At 45.8% G+C, this 24704-nt stretch overlaps 1 protein-coding gene across 2 annotated transcripts; it reads left to right on the forward strand.

Moving 5' to 3' along the window:
- The first annotated feature begins 4340 nt into the window (after positions 1-4340).
- Positions 4341-24704, forward strand: WDYHV1 (WDYHV motif containing 1). Of its 2 annotated transcripts, none has more exons than XM_003903132.3 (6): positions 4341-4536; positions 10259-10358; positions 12630-12680; positions 19084-19232; positions 19841-19965; positions 23976-24704. In XM_003903132.3, the coding sequence occupies exons 1-6, from the start codon at positions 4454-4456 to the stop codon at positions 24083-24085; spliced, it is 618 nt and encodes a 205-aa protein (XP_003903181.1). In that variant the 5' UTR covers positions 4341-4453; the 3' UTR covers positions 24086-24704. The 2 variants fall into 2 exon arrangements, with proteins under 2 accessions (XP_003903181.1, XP_021798300.1); XM_021942608.1 differs by lacking the exon at positions 4341-4536 and adding an exon at positions 9808-9826.

A 24704-nucleotide genomic window follows, 5' to 3' on the forward strand; every position in this document is an offset into this window, starting at 1 on the left:
CAGCCTTCTCCCCCAGACCCCCATTAAAATGCCTGCCTAAGAAAGCTCAAAGCTGCCAGGAAAATTTACTATTTGTTGTTGCCAGTACCTGATGATAGGCCCCTGACCTCCTTTTCTTAGAGCATTTACTAAAAGGGCTTAGAATTGTAAATATGTATTACTTACAACTCAGAAGTCCTTCTCAAGGACTTAGAGAGCCATTCCTTTGAAATGTAATCATCAGGAAGGATAGGGCCTCCGACTCCCAGTCTCTGTGGGAGGATACAATCCTAACTTAGATAACTGCCAGCTAGCAGACACCGCTGGCCTAATGGTAGTTACACTGACCAACCCTTTGTAATTTTCACTTCCCTGGCTCTACTGAGTGCTGCCCCCGGCAGCTCCTCCCTGCTGCCTCATTCTCCTTGAAATGCCCAAATCACCTCTGCACAATTGGAATGGAGCTCAGCTCTTTCCCCTACCGTCAATAGTTGCTGAATAAAATCTGTTTTTATCGCTTTGACTGATGTTCAACGGCTGTGTTTATTTTTGACAGTACCTATGTTGTGCCAGACACTATGCTAAGTGTTTTGCAGAGATTATTTAATTTTCACTGCAGCACCCATTAGATAAGCACTCTACTATTATTATCCTCATTTTGCAAAAAAACTGACACTCAGAAATCCTAGTGTTACTTATCCAAGGTCACTCAGGGTAGTAAGTAGCCAAGATAAGATCCGAGTGTGTTTCTGACTCCAGCACTATTTATATTATTTTACCTCTCAGCCCTGGAAGAGCTCATGGCAGAGGTAGAGACAGATTGAGTTGCTGAGCATGCTACTGCTGTTCAAGACATATGAATAAAAAGTTGTGATAAAACAGGAAAAAAAAAAAAGCTGCAGGAAGATGGAAGCCAACAATAAACTCATCCTGGGAAAAGCTGCAAATAAGGCATGCGAAAGAGTGCATCAGACAGAGTGTACGTACATCTTGTGCAAAGGCTTGGTGTATCAAAGGAAGAATAAGACACTCAGAGACAAGAGTATGGCGGTGGGGGCCAAGGCGGGTGGATCACTTGAGGTCAGGAATTTGAGACCAGCCTGGCCAACATGGTGAAACCCCGCCTCTACAAAAAAATACAAAAAATTAGCTGAGGTGGTGGGGGCGGAGGTTGCAGTGAATCGAGATTGCACCACTGCACTCCAGCCTGGAAAACAGAGTGAGACTCTATCTCAAAAAAAAAAAATATATATATATATATAGGGTATGTGGGAAATAATGAAATCAGATTTTTTTAACCAAAAATAGTTGCTAACATTTATATTATATGCCACCAACTATTCTAAGTGCTCAACTAATCCTCATAATGACCCTATGAGATAGTAGCATTATCATTAACTTCATTTTACAGATGAGGAAACTGAGACACAGAAGAGTGAAGTAACTTTGTCCAAGGTCACCCAACTGGCAAGCTGTAGTGTGATAACCCTACCTTGTTTTAACCTGAGTGACTCTCTCCTAGCAGAGAGAGCCGGACAGACTCCATTTTAGTTTCTTCACTTGCAGTCCCCTTTATCCCCCTTAAGGGAATAACTAGTGCAAGCTGACTCCAAGCACTTCCAGGAATGCACCTGCTGATAAGATATTGGGTCAGGCTGTACCAGCAGCTCCTGGGAATGTGCTCTGTGGAAGGTACTTAAAAGCCCCTGCATTTATCTCTTAGTGATAGTTTAAGCCCCTGCACCTGGAACTGTTTACTTTTTTGTAACTGCTTCTATAATCAATTAATTTTTAAAAACTTTTTGCCAATTCTGCTTCTGTAAAATTGTTTCAGTTAACCCCCACTCCCCTACTGAGACCATAGTATAAAAGAGAATCTAGCCCTTTCTTCGGGGCCGAGAGAATTTTGAGCGTTAGCTGTCTCCGAGTTGCTGGCTAATAAAGGACTCCATAATTTGTCTCAAAGTGCGGCGTTTCTCTATAACTCGCTTGGTTACAACAGTAGAACCTACCTAGCCTGGCTTCAAAGTCCTTTAGTAAGTAGTCTGTGCCCAGTCAGGATAAGAAACTACACAGTAGGTCAAGCAAGGGAAGTTAAATGTAAAGAACTATTAATTATGTTAGCTGCACACGGCGGCGCGTGCCCGCAGTCTCAGCTACTCAAGAGGCTGAGACGGGAGGACCACTTGAGCCCAGGAGTTTGAGGCTGCAGTAAGCTATGATTGCGCCACTGCACTCCAGCCAGGGTGACAGAGGGAGACCCTGTCCACCCCCCAAAAAATTATTAACTATGATAAAGGCATAACTACAACATATAAGGAAAATCTATTCAGTACCTTACTGTATAGAGGGAAGTTAGGGAGAACCCTGGTTTTTGTGTCAAGAGGCTGAATAAAGGTTATTGCCAGGCTAAAACTGCAAGGTTAGGGAGGGACCATGTTCTGAGTCTGGGGCTGGGGCAGACACCACAAGGATGTTCTCACCACCATACCCATCCCACTCACTTTAAATGGAGCATTTAGACCATTTACATTCAATGTTAGTATTGAGTTGTGAGGTACCATTCCATTCATCATGCTTTGTTGCCTGTGTGCCTTATTTTTGTTTTTGCTTTTTAAATTGTATTTTTGTTTTATAGGTCCTGTGTGATTTATGCTTTAAAGAGGTTCTGTTTTGATGTGTTTCCAGGACTTGTCTCAAGATTTAGAGCTCCTTTTAGCAGTTCTTGTAGTGGTGGCTTGGTAGTGGCAAATTCTCTCACCATTTGTCTGAAAAAGACCGTATCTTTCCTTCCTATATGATGCTTAGTTTCACTGGATACAAAATTCTTGGCTGGTAATTGTTTTGTTTGAGGAGGTTAAAGATACGGCCCCAATTCCTTCTAGCTTATAGGGCTTCCCACTCTAAAGGAGAAATGTTTACCAGAGTTGCTATATAGCATAGAGGCTATGTGGAAGTTTGTATTAGGAGCTGAGAGGCAATAAAATTGGTAATTGACACAGGAACTGGGCTCAAAGTCTTTAGGATTTATCGGCTTTGGGACTCAAGAGATTGGAAAATCAGACTGTGGATGGCTAAAATCAATGTAAACATCTCAGTTTTTATAATGGGAAGTACCCTGATTAGCTAGTTATCTTCATTGCAAATATAAACAATTCAGAAGACTGTAAAGTGTAAAGTCCTTGAAACTGAAAGTCCCTGATATTAATACTATTCATTCACCAGAGATAAATTCTATTTTTTTTCTTTTTTTGAGACGGAGTCTTGCTCTGTCGACCAGGCTGGAGTGCAATGGCACTATCTTGGCTTACTGCAACCTCCGCCTCCCGGGTTCAAGCGATTCTCCTGCCTCAGCCTCCCGAGTGTCTGGGACTACAGGCGCGCGCCTCCACGCCCAGCTAATTTTTGTATTTTTAGTAGAGACGGAGTTTCACCATTTTGGCCAGGCTGGTCTCGAACTCCTGACCTCGTGATCCACCCGCCTCGGCCTTACCAAGTGCTGGGATTACAGGCCTGAGCCACGGCGCCCGGCCCTAAATACTATTTTAACAATATGGTGTCTTTTCTTCCAGACTGCCAGTAAATGAACAAACACATGATTAACACAAAAAGGATACCATATGGACTCTTTAAACTTTTTTTTTCCAAATTTACTATATCAGGGAATTAATATATCTTTTCGAGCCAATAGATATAGGTCTTCCAATTTAAAAGATTAAGTTACAATAGAGTGAGATTTGGGGTGCTATCCCTTTCGGAAAGCGTCCTCGATGCGGTCACATTGGAATTAACCTCCACTCCCCTCCTCTTCTCTGGGCTCCCGCGGACTCCAGGCTGAGTGCTGAAGTGTGGATTTTCACACCCAAACCTCTGTTATTTCAGTGTCTCACCTGGCTTCTCCACAGCGCAGAAGCTCAGCCCCAGGTTGGAAGAGCCTCCCCGGGAGATTCACAGCGAAGCGCTATTCAGGGCCCAACTCCAAGCCCAAACCTAGCTCCACCCTAAGCCGCCGCCAAAGACCCCTCTTCTCCCAAACCTCACTGGGGCCCCGCCCCTGACTCCGCCCACGAGAGCCCAAGCCTCCAGTCCTGCCCCACCCCGGGCTCCACCCACCAGCCGGGCTCCGCCTACCCGGAAGCACGCAGTCCTCCTCGTCCCGGGCTCCGCCCACCGGGAGCTCTCGCCGCTCACCCCACCCCGGACCCGCCCACTTCGCTTGGGCTCCACCTTCCCAGGAACTGGCGCCGCTTGCCCGAGCTCTGCCCATTTCGTCCCGGGCTTCCCGCGCCGAGAACTCGTGCTGCTAGCCCCGCCCACCGCGCTCCTGGCCCCACCACCCGGAAACTGTCCCGGCCGCCCCGGGCTCCTCCCACCCCGCCCTGAGAGCCCGCGCGGGCCGCTAGACGCCCGCCCTTTCCTACGTCTGGTCCAGTCGGTCTTCCTCCGGCGTCGGCGCTGGCCGAGCTAGCTGGCCATGGAGGGTAATGGCCCCACTGCCGTTCACTACCAGCCGGCCAGTCCCCCGCGGGACGCCTGTGTCTACAGCAGCTGCTACTGGTGAGGGGGCGCGGGCGCAGCCTCTGGGTCTCCCAGGCTCCCGGGCCGCGAGTTGCAACCAGGCCCCGCCTCTTCCCGGCCCCTGCTCAGGGGCGCTCCCGGCCTCTACCGGCGGGTTCTACAGTTCTGCGGGAGTAGGGAGCGGGAATGGCAGCTCTTGTCTCTTGAGTAGAGCGTGGGCTGTTGGATGGGGTTGGGAATTCGTCCGGAATCCTAGGGTCGATAGTGCATTACCTGTGCCTGGCGCTTGTCGGTTGGATTTGCTCAGCAGATCATCTGCTTCGGGGCTAGGAAGGGTGGAGCTCTGAAAACCTTTGGAAGTTACTCTGCTGAAGCATGTGGGGTTTCAGACTGAGGCGAAGGTCATTTTAATTTTGGAAGAGAATGGAAGCACAGAGAGTTTGGGATAACTTCCCAAGGTCACCCAGCTAATAGCAGCCAGGAATCCAGTTCGGGCTCTCTGGCACCAGAAACCATGATCTTAACCATGTTGTCATTATAATAATGGTTACATTCACACAGCACTTGTTATATGCCACGCGTTGTTCTGGGTGGTTTAGGTAAACTAAATCACTGAGTATCACAATACCCTAAGAAGTAGGTATTGTTATCCCCAGTTTAAAGATGAGAGCACTGAAGCACAGAGGGCTGCAAGTAATTTGCGCAGGGCCACATCGCTTGTGAATGAAGGAGTGGGGATTTACAGGCAGAGTCTGGCCCCGGAGTCCATGCTCTGCACCCCTGTCCTAGGCCACCTCTGCAGCTGAAGCACCGCCCCTGCCTTGGTCCTTTTTCATTCCCATGCCTACTCTTTCCTGAGTAATGGTTTCTTCCCCAGCTTCTAGTCCTTGCACAGGTACCCTCAGTGCTATCTAAAACTACCCTTCCCCCTTCTGCTTGTCACTAAACCAATGCCACCGAACATTTGTTCGGCCCTGATTGCATGTCAGGCTCAGTGGCAGGTGCTTCCATCGATGTCCATGAGTAGCTTCTTTTACTATCGTTATCCTCATTTTACTAATAAAAAGAGTGAGCCACAGAGAGGCTGTTGTGTGCCCCCAAATCACACATCTAGCAAGTGGTGGTGCTGAAACTGGAACATCTTCGTGATTTTGAAGTTCATGCATTTTAACTGCTGCACTCTTTTTCTGTCCTGCCTCTTCTAAATCCCGTTAGTTCTCCTCCCTAATGTCCATTGTTTTATTCATTCATTCAATAAATGTGTATTAGGCACTTGGAGTATGTGGCACACTTCTGGGCACTGGAGATACAGCACTGAACAAGATCGACAAATTCACTCATGGATCCCTTGGTTCTTGTATTTTGATGAGGGAAAAGCAGATAAGGTCCGGTGCGATGGCTCACGCCTGTAATTCCGGCACTTTGGGAGGCTGAGGTGGGCGGATCACTTGAGGCCAGGAGTTTGAGACCAGGCTGGCCAACATGCAGAAAGCCTGCCTCTACTAAAAATACAAAAATTAGCCAGGTGTGGTGGCACACGCCTGTAATCCCAGCTACTCGGGAAGCTGAGGCAGGAGAATCGCTTGAACCCAGGAGGAGGAGATTCCTGTGAGCCGATGCCACTGCACTCCAGCCTGGGAAACAGAGCGAGACTCCATCTCAAAAAAAAAAGGCAGACAAAAACAAGTAAACCATGTTTGGGTGGTGGTAAGTGCTGTGAGAAAAATAAGATAAAGGATGGTGGCTTATTTTCTATTAGGATATTTTGAGAAGACATTGTTGATAAGGTGATATTTGGACAGAGATCTGAAAAGAGAGGGTGAGAGCTTTGCAACTATTGGAGGATGGTCATTTAAGCAGGGAGAACAGCGGGTACAAAGGCTCTGAGAAGGAATTGTGCTGTATGATAGGAACAGTGAGGAGACTGGTACAATTGGAGTATCGGAGTTAGCGCAGTCTTGTAGAAGAATGGTAAGAGATGACCACTCTACCGCAGGATTTCTCCGCCTAGGTTCAAGTGACATTTTGAGCATGATAATTCTTTGCTATGGGGGCTGTCCTGTGTATTGCAGGACATGTAGCAGCATCCCTGGCCTCTACCCACTAGATGCTGTTAGCACCCTAGCTCTAGTTGTGACAACCAAAAATGTCTCCAGACATTGCTAAGTGTCCTGTAGGGCGTGGGGGGCAAAATCGCCTCTTGCTGAGAATCAGTGCTCTACCCTGTCTGAACATGTCAGGTGGGGACACTGCACTACTTTGGCTCCTGCAGCTTTGTGGGTTTTTTTTATTTTTGAGACAGAGTCTCAGTCTATCACCCAGGTTGGAGTGCAGTGGTGCCATCTCGGCTCACTGCAACCTCTGCCTTCCAGGCTCAAGCCATTCTCCTGCCTCAGCCTCCCGAGTAGCTGGGACTACAGGCACCCACCACCATGCCCGGCTTATTTTTGTATTTTTAGTAGAGATGAGGTTTCACCACAGTGGCCGGGCTGGTCTCAAACTCCCGACCTCAGGTGATCCACCCGCCTCGGCCTCCCAATGTTCTGGGATTACAGGCGTGAGTCACCATGCCTGGCCATCCTGCAGGTTTTTAAACTTGAAATGAGTGCCTCCTGTCTACTTCTGTTAGCTTCTGTCATGTTAGCTTCCAGATGTTACTTATGCTTCAAGACCCTGCTTAATGATAATAGTGGCAGTTGGTATTTGTTTGGGACTGTGTCGTCGGCAGAGCATTTCTGATTCTGACTTGTTTTGTGTTTTTCAAACAATTGTAGAATGCCTGCTTTGTGCTAGGGATCCCCGCCATCTGCATGCATCTGTGACCGCAGCTCATCTCTGGGAACCCCTGCAGCATCCCAACCTTTCTGCTACCAAGATGATCAGCTGACAGCTTGGGGCAAATCCACAGCCCGCCCGCCCACCCGCCCTTCCTTCCTCCCTCACTCCCTTTTTTGAGTCACTTATGCTTTGTTTAGAGTCTAAAGAACATTTCAGGTATTATCCAATCACATATTTTGTTTGGATTTTGATGTAATGATCCACAGCTCTTTTTTTCTTTTTTTTTTTTTTGAGTCATTTATGCTTTTGTTTAGAGTCTAAAGAACATTTCAGATACTGTCTAATCACATTTTGTTTGAGTTTTTTTTTTTTTTTTGAGACGGAGTCTCGCTCTGTCGCCCAGGCTGGAATGCAGTGGCCGGATCTCGCTCACTGCAAGCTCCGCCTCCCAGGTTCATGCCATTCTCCTGCCTCAGCCTCCTGAGTAGCTGGGACTACAGGCGCCCACTACCTCGCCTGGCTAGTTTTTTGTATTTTTTAGTAGAGACGGGGTTTCACTGTGTTAGCCAGGATGGTCTCGATCTCCTGATCTTGTGATCCACCCATCTCGGCCTCCCAAAGTGCTAGGATTACAGGCTTGAGCCACCGCGCCCGGCCCTTGTTTGAGTTTTGATGTAATGATCCACAGCTCTTTTTTTTTTTTAATCATTTATGCTTTTGTTTAGAGTCTAAAGAACATTTCAGATATTATCCAATCACATATTTTGTTTGAGTTTTGATGTAATAAAAATCTTTTTTTTTCCCCTTCCATCTTTTATTTTAGATTTGGGGTTACATGTGCAGGTTTGTTACATGGGTGAAGTGTATGTCTTGGGGGTTTGGTGTACAAATTATTTTGTCACCCAGATAGTGAGCATACTACCAGTTAGATGGTTTTTGATCCTTACCCTCCTGTCACCCTGTACCCTCAAGTAGGCCCCATGTCTACTGTTTCCTTCTTTGTGTCCATGTGTACTCAAGGTTTAGCTCCCACTTATAAGCAAGAACATTCGGTGTTTGCTTTTCTGTTCCTGCGTTAATTCACTTGGGATATTGGTCTCCAGCTCCATCCGTGTTGCTGCAAATGACATGATTTTGGTTCTTTGTCATTGCTGTGTAGTATTCCACGGTGGATGATATATACCACATTTTCTTGATCCAGTTCACTATTGATAGGTACCTAGGTTGATTCTGTATCTTTGCTATCATGAATAGTGCTGTGATGAACATATGTGTGCATGTGTCTTTATGGTAGAAGGATTTCTATTCCTTTGGGTATATACCCAGTAGTGGGATTGCTAGGTCACATGGTTGTTCTGTTTCGAGTTCTTTGCTACATTTCCAAACTGCTTTCCACAGTGGCTGAACTAATTTACATTCCCACCAGGAGTGTATAAGCATCCCCTTTCCTCCACCACCTTGCCAGCATCTGTTATTTTTTGCCTTTTTTTTTTTTTTTCTTTTTTTAAAGACAGGATCTCACTTTGTCACCTAGGCTTGCAGTGCAGTGGCATGATCATGGCTCACTGCAGCCTCACCTTCCTGGGCTTAAGTGATCCTCTCACCTCAGCCTCCTGAGTAGCTGGGAGGCTTTTTTGACTTCTTAAATTATTTTTATTTGTTTATTTTTATTTATTCTTTTTTTTTTTTGAGACAGATTCTCACTCTGTAGTCAGGCTGGAGTGCAGTGGTGCAATCTCAGCTCACTACAACCTCCGCCTCCAGGGTTCAAGCGGTTCTACCTCAGCCTCCTGAGTAGCTGGGACTACAGGCACGCACCACCACACCCAGCGAATTTTTGTATTTTTAGTAGAGACGGGATTTCACCACATTGGCCAAGATGATCTCCATCTCTTGACCTCGTGGTCTGCCTGCCTCGGCTTCCCAAAGTGCTGGGATTACAGGCGTGAGCCACCGTGCCCGGCCTATTTATTCATTTTTTTTTTGACACAGAATCTCACTCTGTCTCCCAGGCTGGAGTGCAGAGGTGCCATCATGGCCCACTGCAACCTTGACCTGGTGTCAATCCTCCCACTTCAGTCTCCCGAGTGACTGGGGCTACAGGTGTGCACCACCATGCCCAGCTAATTTTTATGTTTTTTGTAGAGTGGGGTTGTGCCATGTTGCCCAGGCTGGTCTTGAACTCTTGGGCTGAAGCAATCTTCCTGCCTTGGCCTCCCGAACTGTTGGGATTACAGATGTGAGCTACTGCACCTGGCCTGACTTTAATAATAGCCATTCTGACTGGAGTGAGATGGTATTTCATTGTGGTTTTGATTTGCATTTCTCTAATGACTAGTGCTGTTGAGCATTTCTTCATATACTTGTTGGCTGTGTGCATGTCTCTTTTTCCTTTTTTTTTTTTTTTTGAGATGGAGTCTTACTCTGTTGCCCAGGCTGGGGTGCGGTGGCTCAATCTCGGCTCACTGCAACCTCTGCCTCCCGGATTCAAGTGATTCTCCCGGCTGAGCCTCCAGAGTAGCTGGGATTACAGGCGTGCACCACTATGCCTGTAAGTTTGGTGTTTTTTGTATTCTTATTAGAGACAGCTAATAAAATTAAGTTTTGTATTTTTAATAGAGACGGTATTTCACCATGTTGGCCAGGCTGGTCTTGAACTCCTGACCTCAAGTGATCAAGTATCTCAAGTTGCTGGGCCCAAAACTCATAGAATATTGACATTTTATCAGTTATAAAATGCCTCCATGTACAAGCACTGCTGGGGAAGGTAATCACCTCTATGTGGAGAGGGGTTTACACACAGTATAGGTTGAATACCAGCTTGTTGGGATGTTTTAGAGGAGATTCAAACGTTAGCTAGTTGTTGGATGGCATGGTGTTTAAGGTCTTTTCCCACTTTTTGATGCCATCATCAGTATTTTGTTCAAATTTAAAAGGCACATAGATGTTCTCTAATCTTGATTAAACAATTATTTTATTTCAGTGAAGAAAATATTTGGAAGCTCTGTGAATACATCAAAAACCATGACCAGTATCCTTTACAAGAATGTTATGCTGTCTTCATATCTAATGAGAGGAAGATGGTAAGTTGGTGAGTGAGTGCAGGAAGAAAACGAGATTTAACATGACGTTAGAAGCTAAATTAAATTTAAAAAAAGAAGCAAAATATAGCATGGGTGTAGTACTCTTCTGAAGTGTGCTTTATAAAATACAGCAACATTTAAAAGTTTTCTTTTGAATGAGATTTTTTTCCTTACAAGGCATGATTGAGTTAGATGAGTTGAGTCCCTTCTGTTGCCCAGGCTGGAGTGCAGTGATGCAATTCTTGGCTTACTGCAACCTCCACCTCCCGGGTTCATCTCCTTCCTCAGCTTCCCGAGTAGCTGGGACTACAGGCATGTGCCACCACGCCCGGCTAATTTTTGTATTTTTTAGTAGAGCTGGGGTTTTGCTATGTTGGCCAGGCTGGTCTCGAACTCCAGGCCTCAAGTGATCCTTCCGCCTTGTTCCCACAAAGTGCTGGGAGTACAGGCGTGAGCCACCATGCCCAGCTTAGTCCCTTATTTTAGGTAAGGAAATTTGTGATGGTCGACACAGATTAAGTCTTTTCTTTAGGCATTAATGTAGACCTGGTTTTTTTTTTGTTGTTGTTGTTTGTCTTTTATTTTCTTTTTTGATATGGAGTCTCGTTCTATCGCCCAGGCTACAGCACAATGGCATGATCTCGGCTCACTGCAACCTCTGTCTACCAGGTTCAAGGGATTCTTGTGCCTCAGGCTCCCGAGTAGCTGGGACTGCAGGTGCCCACCACCATGCCCGGCTATTTTTGTATTTTCAGTAGAGACAGGCTTTCTCCACGTTGGCCAGTCTGGTCTCCGACTCCTGACCTCAGGTGACCTGCCTGCCTTGGCCTCCCAAAGTGCTGGGATTACAGGCGTGAGCCACTGTGCCTGGCCATTTTTTTTTTCTTTTTTTAAATTCAAGATGGAAGATGTAGACTTTAAAAAAAGTGCTTAGATATGCATACTCTCAGTTTTAAAGTAAGGATTTGTCTCTGGAGTTTAAATAGAACTACAGTCAACTTATATGAGGAATTAGAAAAAGGAAGCCCTTCGTATTTTGTAAAACACGTTTGCAGGCATCATCTCATTTGATCCCAGTGGAAGCCCTGTGAAGGCAGGCAAGGTTTGGACAACTTTCTTCATTTTATAGATGAGAAAATTAAGACTTAGGGTGGCCCTATGAATAATTAAATGGGAAAGCAAGACTTGATACCTGCAAGGACTTCTGATTCCTAGTTCAGATCCCTTTTCACTCTCCGAAGACCATCATACAATAACTTGTGGTCTTGAGAGCTTTCATTCTTGGGGATACTTAGAAGGATTTAGATTTCTTCCTCTTCACTCATTCTTTCACCTTGATTTTTGCATGCTTAAAAATATTTTATGGCCGGGCGCGGTGGCTCAAGCCTGTAATCCCAGCACTTTGGGAGGCCGAGACGGGCGGATCACGAGGTCAGGAGATCGAGACCATCCTGGCTAACACAGTGAAACCCCGTCTCTACTAAAAATACAAAAACTTAGCCGGGCGAGGTGGCGGGCGCCTGTAGTCCCAGCTACTCGGGAGGCTGAGGCAGGAGAATGGCGTAAACCCGGGAGGCGGAGCTTGCAGTGAGCTGAGATCCGGCCACTGCACTCCAGCCTGGGTGACAGAGCGAGACTCCGTCTCAAAAAAAAAAAAAAAAAAAAAAAAATAAATTATATTTTATTTCTCATGTATGTATTGCTTTAAAGAATTTAGTAGTAGCCAGGTACAGTGACATGTGCCTGTAGTCCCAGCTATGCTACTTGTGAGGCGGCTGAGGTGGGCAGATCACTTGAAGCCAAGAGTTCAAGGCTGCAGTGTACTATGATGGCACCTGTGAGTAGCCATTGCACTCCAGCCAGGGCAGCAGCGCAAGATCCCATCTTGTCTGGGCGCAGTGGCTCACGCCTGTAATCCCAGCACTTTGGGAGGCCGAGGCGGACAGATCACTTGAGATCAGGAGTTTGAGACCAGCCTGGCCAACGTGGTGAAACCCTGTGTCTATCAAAAAAATATATAAAAAATTAGCCGGCTGTGGTGGGACACACCTGTAATCCCAGTTATTTGGGAAACTGAGGCAGGAGAATCGCTTGAACCCAGGAGGCAAAGGTTGCAGTAAGCCCAGATTGTGCCACTGTACTCCAGCCTGGGCGACAGAGCAAGACTCTGTCTCCAAAAAAAAAAAATCCCGTCTCAAAAATAAAAAGGGAAAATAATTTAGTAGTGGTTTAACTGAAGGCATGGCTTATGAAATGTATTGTGTTTTGTAGATACCTATCTGGAAACAACAGGCGAGACCTGGAGATGGACCTGTGATCTGGGTAAGACAGTTAATACAGAGAGTATTGATGCATTGTGACTTGTAACCCCTTAGTGTTCTGTATGTTTTGGTAAAGCATAAGTGACCTAAGCAGTAGATAAAGGCTGTGATAATTATTAATAAATTGACCTTTTGAGAATAGATGTTATTTGGTCTAAGGTAGAAACACTATAGGCATATATTCTTTTAACTTTTTGTTTTGAAATTGTTATAGGAATGATTTTAAATGGTGGATATATTTGTGATCTCCTAGACTCTTACCATTTAGCACAGGAAGGAACTTTGGCTACACATTAGAATTATCTGGAGACTGTTAAAAATGTAGTTTTTGGCTGGGCGCGGTGGCTCATGCCTGTAATCTCAGCAGTTTGGGAGGCCAAGGCAGACGGATCACTTGAGGCCAGGAGTTCAAGACCAGCCTGGCCAACATGGCGAAACCCCATCTCTAATAAAAATACAAATATTAGGCTGGGCGCAGTGGTTCACACCCTGTAATCCCAGCACTTTGAGAGGCTGAGGCAGGTGGATCACTTGAGGCCAGGAGTTCGAGACCATTCTGGCCAACATGGCAAAGCTCCGTCTCTACTAAAAAAAATACAAAGATTAGCTGAGCGTGGTGGCACGCACCTGTAGTCCCAGCTACTTGGCAGGTTGAGGCAGGAGAATTGCTTGAACCCAGGAGGTGGAGGCTGCAGTGAGCTGAGATTGCGCCACTGCACTCCAGCTTGGGTGACTGAGAGAGACCCTGTCTCAATAAATAAATAAATAATGTAGTTTTCTGATTTAGTAAATCTAGAGAGGAGTTCAGGAGTTCGTGTTCTTGATGAACTCCCAGGTGAACATGACTGGCATCTGAAAAATACAGATCTACTCCCGCCCCTTTATTTTTCAGGGAAGAAATAAACACAGAAGAGCAAAGTAAGTAGCTCAGAGTCGCATGGTCAGTGGCAGAACTGGGTCTCAGACCTGGGTCCTTTTTAGTACACATCTACATGTCACCTTAACCCGTTCCCCTAAAGAATGGAGGCCAGGGTTGGGCATGGTGGCTCATGCCTATAATCCCAGAACTTTGGGAGGCCGAGGTGGGTGGATCACCTGAGGTCAGGAGTTCGAGACCAGCCTGGTTAACATGGTAAAACCCCGTCTCTACTAAAAATACGAAAATTACCTGGGTGTGATGGCGTGTGCCTGTAATTCCAGCTACTCAGGAGGCTGAGGCAGGAGAATCGCTTGAACCTGGGAGTCAGAGGTTGCAGTGAGCCGAGGTCGCGCCATTGCTCTCCAGCCTGGGCAAAAAGAATGAAACTCCATCTCTAAAAAAAGAAAAAAAAAATGGAGTTTTTATGCTAATAAACACGAAAACAAAGTGAAAGTAAAACAACACTGATGAAATGTAACGAACTCCTAGTTTCTGGGTATTTATTTAAAATTATGTATCATTTGATTGGCTTCACTCATTTATTTAACATGTATATATTGAGTGTGTTTTATATGCCGGGCTAAAAACAGATGAAAACCCCTGGCCTCACAGAGCTGACGTTCTCAGTTCCGTTGCCAGCAGGTGATCTTGCGTGAAAGCTGCTCTTGCATGAAAGCCCAAGCCCCTCAGCTCTGGGGTTAGGAGCATGGGCTCTGGAGTCAGGCATACTGGGTTTAAGTCCAAGGCCTCTCATTGGTCAACTGTGGGATCCGGATAGGTTATTTACCCTCTCTCTTCAATGTCTGCCCCTGGTCAGTGGGGTCGTGAGGCTTAAATGAGATAATGCACAGGAAGCATCTTCCTGGTGTCTGCTACTGGTACTCAGGAAGTATTGGCAGTTACTGTTAGCAGTGGTCCCAAACCCCTGTTACAGATGGTCTGTGTGCACGAGAAGTCATCCTTATTGCTGAACAGCTTAGCTGATTTTGAGTGGTGGTCTCACTCCCCATCCTAGGGAAACTTGGAGGGGAAGGACCTGTAGCCATGTCCGCCTTACACATCTCATAGCAGCTCAAGGTAGGGAATCCTGTTGCAAGAAGTCTCCCCACACCCTCTGGCAGGTTTTTCTTTATTTCGCTGCTGTCCTGTTGTAGGGCATGGGTAGGCCTCGCTGAGTGAGTAGAGACACCAGTGAGTAGTAGTGAGTACAGTTCAAGAACACTAAATCGTGAACCCCTTTCTAGATTTACTAAATCAGAAAACTACATTGTTAACACAGTCTCTGGATAATTCTAATGTGTACCCAGACTAAATATTGCCAAAGTCCCTTCCTATGCTAAATGGATAAAAGTCTGTGACATCACAAATATATCTACCACCTTAGCCATTTAAAATCATTCCTATAATAATTTCAGGTCAGGCGTGGTGGCTTTACACCTATAATCCCAGCACTTTGGGAGGCAAAGACAAGCAGATCAACTGAAGTCAGAAGTTCGAGACCAGCCTGATCAACATGGTGAAACCCCGTCTCTATTAAAAATACAAAAATCAGCCACGTGTGGTGGCGGGTGCTTGTAGTGCCAGCTACTTGGGTGCCCGAGGCAGGAGAATTGTTTGAACCTGGGAGGCAGAGGTTACAGTGGGCTGAGATTGCACCACTGCACTCCATCCTGGGTGATACAGTGAGACTTCATCTAAAAAAAAATCGTTCCTATAATTACTTTCTTTTTTAAAATTTTATTTATGTATTTATTTTTTTGAGGTGGAGTCTCTGTCACCCAGGCTGGAGTGCAGTGGTGTGATCTCGGCTCACTGCAACCTCTGCCCCCCAAGATTTAAGCAATTCCCCTGCCTCAGCCTCCCGAGTCACTGGAATTATAGGCATGTGCCACCATATCTGGCTAACTTTTTTATTTTTAGTAGAGATGGAGTTTCGCCATGTTGGCCAGGCTGGTCTCTGAACTCCTGACCTGAAGTGATCTGCCCACCTCGGCCTCCCAAAGTGCTGGGATTACAGGCATGAGCCACTGCGCCCGTCCTCCTATAACAATTTCAAAACAAAAAGTTAAAATATGCCTATGGTGCTTCTATCTTAGACCAGATGACATGGAGCAGATGGTGGCATCTGTAGGTGACATCCCTGCTTCTAGCACAGTCAGTCTTTTCCTGGCCACTGGGCAGACACTGAACCAACTCAGAGAGTGAGGCTGCTGCTCAAGCCTGCATTCCTTGGCTCCTCATCTGTGCCGTGAAGGCAATTTTGGGCCAATGCTTTTCCTTTGCAGTCCCTCAGCTGCCTAGTGTATAGGAATGTGGACCTGAGCTTACCAGAAAGTTGTAAATAGTCACTGTTTATGCCTTTTCACAAGTTGTACGTTCTTTCTGGAAAGCTGTCCCCATCAGGCAAGATTCCGCAATGGGGTCCTTTCCTCTGTGAAACTCTCCTTGGCCATTGGGCTCCTGTCCTCTTCCTTTCTTGGTTGGCTTTAATTTTGTATTTTTATTTATTTGTTTGTTTTTGAGACAGAGTCTTGCTCTGTTACCCAGGGTGGAGTGCAGTGGCATGATCTCAGCTCAGTGCAACCTCCGTCTCCTGGGTTCAAGCGATTCTTGTGCCTCAGCCTCCCGAGTAGCTGGGGCTACAGGTGCACACCACCACGCCCGGCTCATTTTTGTATTTTTAGTAGAGACGGGGTTTCACCATGTTGGCTAGGCTGGTCTCGAACTCCTGACCTCATGTGATCCACCTGCCTTGGCCTCCCAAAGTGCTGGGATTGTAGGCGTGAGCCACCATGCTTAGCCTTTGGTTGTCTTTTAAAAGGGTTGACCATTTACACACTAAGGCTTCTAGGAGCACTGTGAGGTAGACCAAGCTTGTCTAACCTGCAGCCTGGTGGCTGCGTGTGGCCCAAGACAGCTTTAAATGCAGCCCAACACAAATGTGTAAACTTTCTTAAAACAGTATGAAATTTTTTTGTGATTTTTTTTTTTTTTTTTTTTTTTAGCTTATCAGCTATCATTAGCGTATTTTATGTGTGGCCCAAGACAGTTCTTCCAATGTGGCCCAGGGAAGCCAAAAGATTGGACACCCTTGAGTTAGTCACTCTGGTTATCTCCATTTTATAAAAGAGGAGACTGAGGCTGCCGAGGGGAGGGGCTGAGATTGGAACCAGGCGCTTACCTGCTCCTGCCTGCGTTGCTCTCCACCTCTGATGTTCTCTATTCTCTACAATGTCCTGCAGCAGTTTACCTGGTTCCCACTCACTTCTCTGGGAACTTCTTGAGGGTGAGAACTTATCTTTTTCATCTTTGCATCTGCAGTTCAGCAGCATAGTCTTTCACATAGAATAGAGAGGGTGCGGTTCAAAAAAACTGATATGGGCACAGTGGCTCACACCCATAATCCCAGCACTTTGGGAGGCAGAGACAGGCAGATCACTTGAGGCCAGGAGTTTGAGACCAGCCTGGTCAACATGGTGAAACCCCATCTCTACTAAAAATACAAAAATTAGGTGGGCTTGGTGACGTGCCTATAATCCCAGCTACTTGGGAGGCTGAAGTGGGAAAATCGCTCGAACCCCGGAGGCGGAGGTTGCAGTGAGCCGGGATCGTGCCACTGTACTCCAGCCTGGGTGACAGAGAGAGACTCTGTCTCAAAACAACAACAACAAAACACACCTGTAATATGAATTAGAAAGTGTTAAGAGAGAAGCAGAATTTGAGTGAGGCAGCGATTCTGGCAGGGGGTGGGAGAAGATAAAACATTGATTCACGGGAAGAAAACCTTTAGCTGGAGCTTGTGTGGTGGGAAGAGGTAGAGAAGGTTGCTGCAGATGGAGGGGAATGACATGAGCAGGCCCAGTGGGAGGCAATGGTGGACTGTTTGGGGGCATGGAGGGTAGGATACATCTGGATGAGTCCAGAGAATAGGCATTCATTTGTTAATCTCTTTCTCTTTTGCTAAGATAGACTTAGAGCCAAAGGCAGCACTCAGGCTTTTAAAGGCACAACATCCCTAGTCTTAAGTATTGTTCCTACCTCATAGGATTTATACAAGGCTCAAATAGAATGATATTTGAGAAAGTAAGTGCCTTTTAAACTCTGAAATACTGTGGAAATATAAGATGGTATTACTAATGTTGCTAGGTTGCGTTGATTTCACAGTGCTGTTCTCTATGAGAGCATTTTTCTTTGGAAGAACTCAGAGCACCACATTGCTCATGTCCCTTGATCACCTCTCTGAAATCCCTTTCAGCTCATCGCCGGTGTTGGGCAGTACCTTGAGTCTGAGAGTGAGGGTGAGAATTAACATCCACGCCGTGACAGAGCTGTGTGGGAAAAGCTGTCTTTTTCTTTCTCTTTTAGTGGCTACAGATGAAGGCTTGGCTAACTTCTTTTTCTAAAAAATAGTTTTTCCTTTCTTTTAATTGCAAAAGTGGTTCCAAACTAGAAATTAAAATCCTCCTCCTCTCCAGGCTGACCCCCAGAAGCCTGCTTTGTTATTAGTTTGGAGGACATCCTTGCAGACGTTTTCCTCTGCATTCGCATGCATGCAAATGTACTTCTGAATGCGCACATGTGTCTTTATATACAGGTAGCTTTTAACAAATAGCAGGTGGGGCCGGCACAGTGGCTCACACCTGTAATTCCAGCACTTTGGGAGGCTGAGGCGGGGGGATCACTTGAGGCCAGAAGTTGGAGACCAGCCTGGCCAACGTGGTGAATCACCATCTCTACTAAAAATACAAAAATTAGATGGGCGTGGTGGCGGGCATCTGTAGTCCCAGCTACTCAGGTGGCTGAGGCAGGAGAATCGCTTGAACCCAGGAGGTGGTGGTTGCAGTGAGCTGAGATCATGCCACTGCACTCCAGCCTGGGTGATAGAGCAAGACTCTGTCTCAGTAAAAAAAAAAAAAAATAGGTGGAGCTGGGTGCAGTGGCTCATGCCTGTAATCCCAGCACTTTTGGAGGCTGAGGCAGGTGGATCACCTGAGGTCAGGGTTTCAAGACCAGCCTGGCCAGCATGATGAAACCCCGTCTCTACTAAAAATACAAAAAATTATCTGAGTATGGTGGTGCTCACTTATAATCCCAGCTACTCAGGAGGCTGAGGCTGGAGAATTGCTTGAACCCGGCAGGTGGAGGTTGCAGTGAGCTGAGATCATGCCATTGCACTCCAGTCTGGGTGACAGAGTAAGACTCCATCTCAAACAAAAAAGTTTCCTAGAGGTAAAATTGCAGGTTCAGAGGATGTTGAGAGGATGTGCATTTAATGACTATGAACATTTCCATTATTTATTTAACCATTTCCCTATCTGTGGACATTTAATGTTTTCAGGGTGTTGTGTTTGCTTTATTTTATTTTGCTATTATAAGGAGGGCTGTAGCAGTCTTATATCCTTTTTAGTGATAATGTGTGTGCCTGAATACTGGGATTTCATCATTATGAAGTAACTTGGTTAACTTTAGCAACTTTTACTTCTAGGATTACCATGTTGTTTTGCTTCATGTTTCAAGTGGAGGACAGAGCTTCATTTATGATCTCGATACTGTCTTGCCATTTCCCTGCCCCTTTGACACTTATGTAGAAGATGCCTTTAAGTCTGATGATGACATTCACCCACAGTTTAGGAGGTGAGGACATTCAGCATGGATTTACTTATTTTCTGAAGTAAGACTTTGACGATTCCCCAGAGGTTCTTTTCTTTGACAGTTGTTTTATAAAGATCTCGTCTGGCATCACCATTGAGTTGATGTTTAAGAATGATGTATTTGCAACACAGGAGATTCAAAATGTTTTAAAACTTTAAAAGTTATCTATCATATAAAAGGTTGGCATTCTTTTAAAATTTTGTGTGTTGAGATCCCACACATTTAATTTCAGGCAGGTGGGGGATTTTTCTTATACTCTCTTTGTTTGGGGGTTTGTGGGGATACCTGGTGTCACCATTGAGAGGGCTGTGAAGGCAGCATCAGAAAATCATGCCCGTTGCCCTTGATACACAAATTGAGTAAATCAAGGCAACCAGACATGTTTTTGTGCCTTTGTCTTTCTGTTTCGGGTTTTAGTTGATCATTTCCTATGCTTCTCTAATAGATAGTAAAGTTGCCTGTGTTACTAACCATACAGAAATGCATGAGTAGTTTTGTACATGTCATAGGAAATGAGTCCATATAAAAATTTGATTGGAATTTCAAACATGACACCTCCCTAATGTGAGTGTATATTGATTTGTCTGCAGGAAATTTAGAGTGATCCGTGCAGATTCATATTTGAAGAACTTTGCTTCTGACCGATCTCACATGAAAGACTCGAGTGGGAATTGGAGAGAGCCTCCACCGCCGTATCCCTGCATTGAGACTGGAGGTGAGCCAGGATGCCTTCTCAAAGGGATTCTGATTGATCATGTACACATCAGCATTTTTCTTTAACAGAGGACAAAAGTCAGGTCATTCTTTGGATAAAACTCCATGCATGAATCTCAGCACTTTGGGAGGCCGAGGCAGGCGGATACGAGGTCAGGAGATCGAGACCATCCTGGCTAACATGGTGAAACCCTGTCTTTACTGAAAATACAAAAATTAGCCGGGCGAGGTGGTGGGCGCCTGTAGTCCCAGCTACTCGGGAGGCTGAGGCAGGAGAATAGTGTGAACCCGGGAGGCGGAGCTTGCAGTAAGCTGAGATTGGGCCACTGCACTCCAGCCTGGGCGACAGAGTGAGTCTCTGTCTCAAAAAAAAAAAAAGAAAAGAAAAAAACTCCATAAATAAGGAGGTCATAGGAAATACTACTTCTGTGTGCGTGTTAGATTCAGAAATCAAGGCACAGGGAATAGGACTGGAAGGCATGAGAACTTGTGGGAGACAAAGGGTGTTAAGGATCAGAAGCATAGCACCTGCAAACTGCTGGATTATTGGATGTAGCTACTGCGGGGACACTGAACATCAGGAGACTCGCATGCTTGTGTCATGTAACAGCGGGACTAGTAGCGCCTTGCCATGGTAGGGTTTTGTGCTATGGTGAAAGAAATCCCCATTGCATCCTTATGATGTGTGAAATGTCACTTTGGCTATATAATAAAATCTGCATTAGAGGGAGGTGAGCGCTAGCAGGTTTTATTGTACCATTTGTCTCATTTATGTGCTTTTAGGTATCAGTCCAGTTGATAATTTCCTGACATTTAAGAAGATAAAGGTTCCTTCACCCTGTTACTATTGTTTGGCATTCATATGAGTTTGAAGCATTATTTATGTTTGTAAATAATTCTCAACATTCCCACTTAGGGGTGAGATCATCCCAACACCTAGAAAACACAGACCATGTGAAAGCGCTCTGTGAGCTCTGCAGCATGTCAGAAAAGTAGGGCAGTAGTGTTAGTACTTCAACAAGGGTCTGAGCGTGGTGGCTCATGCCTGTAATCCCAGCACTTTGGGAGGCTGAGGTGGGTGGATCACCTGAGGTCAGGAGTTCGAGACCAGCCTGACCAATGTGGTGAAACCCCGTCTCCACTAAAAATACAAAAATTAGCCGGGCGTGGTGGTTTATGCCTGTAGTCCCAGCTCCTTGGGAAACTGAGACAGGAGAATCACTTGAACCAGGACGTGGAGGTTGCAGTGAACCAAGATTGTACCGCTGCACTCCAGCCTGAGTGACAAGAGTGAGATTCCGTCTAACAAAAAGAAAAGAAAAAGAAAAAAATACTTTAACAAGGAAGAAAGTAAAAAATACATTTGGCATATTTGAGGGGAGGGGACTAAGAGAGGGTTCAAACTCTGATGTTTGAGGCTCCCTATGAAAAGCTCTCATAATTAAAAAAATTTATATTGGAATTGCTTATTGGTGTACAGAGCTGCTTCCTGGCCTCAGTGTGAGAACTGGGGAAGCTCCCTGGTAAGGAGAGGGCTTGAGGGGTCTACCTTAGCATCTCTGGCAACCTGCTCTACAGGGCCTGTCTGGGTACAGTGTGCCTTTAGCAGCTACCTGTTTCCCCTCGAGATGTGAGCACCTAAGACAGAGCCTAGTGCATAGCAGGCATTTAGTGAACCCCTCGTCAGCCTTGGTCCGACTGGGGCGATTCCTTTGGTTTTGATGACTACTACTCATTGGATGCTATTTTGTGCTGGGCTTTTGCCAGCCCAATTACTATATGGGCTGCTGAGGTGAGCACTGCCAGCCCAATTTTCTTCCTTCCTTCCTCCCTCCCTCCCTCCCTGCCTCCCTCCCTCCCTCCCTGCCTCCCTCCCTTGACTCTGTCACCCAGGCTGGAGTGCAGTGGCACGATCCCAGCTCATTGCAACCTCCACCTCCTGAGTTCAAGCAATTTTCATGCCTCAGCCTCCGGATTAGCTGGGATTACAGGCATGCACCATCACACCTGGCTAGTTTTATTTATTTATTTATTTATTTATTTTTTTGAGCCGGAGTCTCACTCTGTCGCCCAGGCAACAGAGTGCAGTGGTGTGATCTCTGCTCACTGCAAGCTCCACCTCCCGGGTTCGTGCCATTCTCCTGCCTCAGGCTCCTGAGTAGCTGGGACTATAGGCGCCCGCCACCACGCCCAGCTAATTTTTTTTTGTTGCATTTTTAGTAGAGACGTGGTTTCACCATGTTAGCCAGGATGGTCTCCATCTCCTGACCTTGTGATCCGCCCTCCTCGGCCTCCCAAACTGTTGGGATTACAGGCATGAGCCACCCTGCCCAGCCTCATCTGGCTAGTTTTTATGTTTTTAGTAGACATGAGGTTTTGCCATGTGAGCGAGGCTGGTCTTGAACTCCTGGCCTCAGGTGATCCTTCCGCCTTGGCCTCCCAAAGTGCTGGGATTATAGGGGTGAGCCACTGTGTCCAGCCCATATTAACTAACTAAAAATTAGCCAGGTGTGGTGGTGCACACCTGTAATTCCAGCTACGCAGGAGGCTGAGGCAGGATAATCGCTTGAATCTGAGAGGTGGAGGTTGCAATGAGCCGAGATGGCACCACTGCACTCTAGCCTGGCTGACAGAGGGAGACTCTGTCTCAAAAAAAAAAAGAAAACCGACATTAAATTAATGCATGTTTTAGATACATGCATTATTAGATATGTTGGATTTAGTTATGGAATTACTCTTTTTTTTTTTTTTTTTTTTTAATCAAGATAGGGTCTCAGTATATTGCTCCTAGCTTGGCCTCCCAAAATACTGAGATCACAGGCATGAGCCACCATGCTGGCCAGGATTAACTCCTTTTTTATTTTTGAGACAGAGTCTCGCTCTGTTGCCCAGGCTGGAGTGCAGTGGCGTGATCTTGGCTCACTACAACCTCTCCCTCCTGGGTTCAAGCGATTCTCCTGCGTTCAAGCGATTCTCCTGCCTAAGCCTCCCAAGTAGCTCAGATTATAGGCACCCACTACTACACCCGGCTAAATTTTGTACTGTTAGTAGAGATGGGATTTCACCACGTTGGCCAGGCTGGTCTCGAACTCGTGACCTCAAGTGATCGACCTTTCTCAGCTTCCCATAGTGCTGAGATTATAAGTGTGAGCCACCAAGCCTGGCTGCTTTTAATCTTTTTGAGTAAAGGTTCACAGTAGGCTTTCTTTCTTTTTTTTTTTTTGAGACAAAGCCTTGCTTTGTTGCCCAGGCTGGAGTGAAGTGGCATGATCTTGGCTCATTACACCCTCTAACTCCCAGGTTCAAGCAATTCTCCTGTCTCAGCCTCCCAAGTAGCTGGGATTAGAGAGGCATGCCACCATACCCAGCTAATTTTTGTATTTTTAGTAAAGATGGGGTTTCACCATGTTGACCAGGCTGTTCTCTAACTTCTGACCTCAAATGATCTGCCCACCTCGGCCTCCCAAAGTGCTGGGATTACAGGTGTGAGCCACTGTGCTTGGCTCAGAGCAGCCTTTCATCGAGGGCTAATTTAGCCCCCCTACTCTGACATGACCCTTTTGAGGATGCCACTGAATGCCGCGTCTTAAGAGTTCTCTCCACTCTGGCTGGTGGTGGCGTGAATTATTTCTAGCCCTGTGGAAGTTCTGGGGATTATTAGACCCACTCCTTCCTGGTGCTGCTTTCCCTGGCCTCATGAAGTTTCGTTCCATAGAAGAGAAGATCAGTACTTAGCCAAAGACCCAGGGGGTCCCCTCTGCTGATCTCTGGAGCTCTGACTCTCTGTGTCGTCCCCTCTTCACTGACATTCTGTTTCCCTCAGTTTGGGTGTGTTTGTTTTGTCATGATTGGATTGAAGTTATACATTCCAGGCAAGAAAACCACAGAGGTGACATTGAGCCCTTATCCATTTGACTAATTTTACCTACTTTTGGTCTTCTGCGTTGTTTTATTGCTGTTAAACCAAAATTGTGTTTTCAGTGGACATTTTTTTTTCATATTTTTTTTTAGATTCCAAAATGAACCTGAACGATTTCATCAGTATGGATCCCGAGGTAGGATGGGGCGCTGTCTACACACTATCTGAATTTACACATCGGTTTGGCAGTAAAAACGGCTAAACTTGGCCTCAAGATGTGGAACTGTGGAGAAATTCTAGGACATGAACAAGCTATCCCTTCATCGAGGACAGCAAACATTATGGTACAGTTGGCTTGGAATTATGTCTTTCTCTTTTAATTTGATTGAGTGGAAATCTGAGTGAATACAAATATAAATGAACAACATAAAAACTTTTGTTTTGACATGTCAAATTGAAACTTGATATAGTGTGTACTTGCTAAGATATTCCTGTGGCTCATTTGTTAAAACACGAGGACTTAAGCCAGTAATTGTTTTTGTTCAGATAGAGGTGTGGAGGTAGAGCCAGCCCCTCATATCTGTTCTGGATGTTTTCTGTCTCTCCAGCTACATTGTAAGCTCCTTGAGGGCAGGGCCATGGCCCATTGCTCTTTGAATCTCAAATGCCCATAAAAGGTGCCCATAAAATGTTTTCTTGAACATTTCAATGTGCTGTTGTTTGGAAAGGGGTAATATTGTGAGCTGAATCAGCAATAAGTATTAGTCTTTTTGGACTATGGTATTGTTAAAAAGTTTGCAGCCCTCTCAGATTTGAGTGTTACTTGGTTTATTTATTTATGGCTTTAAATAAAATTGGTTTAACATTTGTTTTGTTTTGAA

The sequence above is a fragment of the Papio anubis genome, chromosome 8, assembly GCF_008728515.1.
Source record: "Papio anubis isolate 15944 chromosome 8, Panubis1.0, whole genome shotgun sequence".
Classification (NCBI taxonomy): Eukaryota; Metazoa; Chordata; class Mammalia; order Primates; family Cercopithecidae; genus Papio; species Papio anubis.

Coding starts and splice junctions, on each gene's coding strand:
- WDYHV1 (XM_003903132.3), top strand. CDS start 4,454: ATGGAGGGTAATGGCCCCACTGCCGTTCACTACCAGCCGGCCAGTCCC. Junction 19,233..19,840: donor ATTCACCCACAGTTTAGGAG/GTGAGGACATTC, acceptor ATTTGTCTGCAG/GAAATTTAGAGTGATCCGTG. Junction 19,966..23,975: donor TCCCTGCATTGAGACTGGAG/GTGAGCCAGGAT, acceptor ATTTTTTTTTAG/ATTCCAAAATGAACCTGAAC.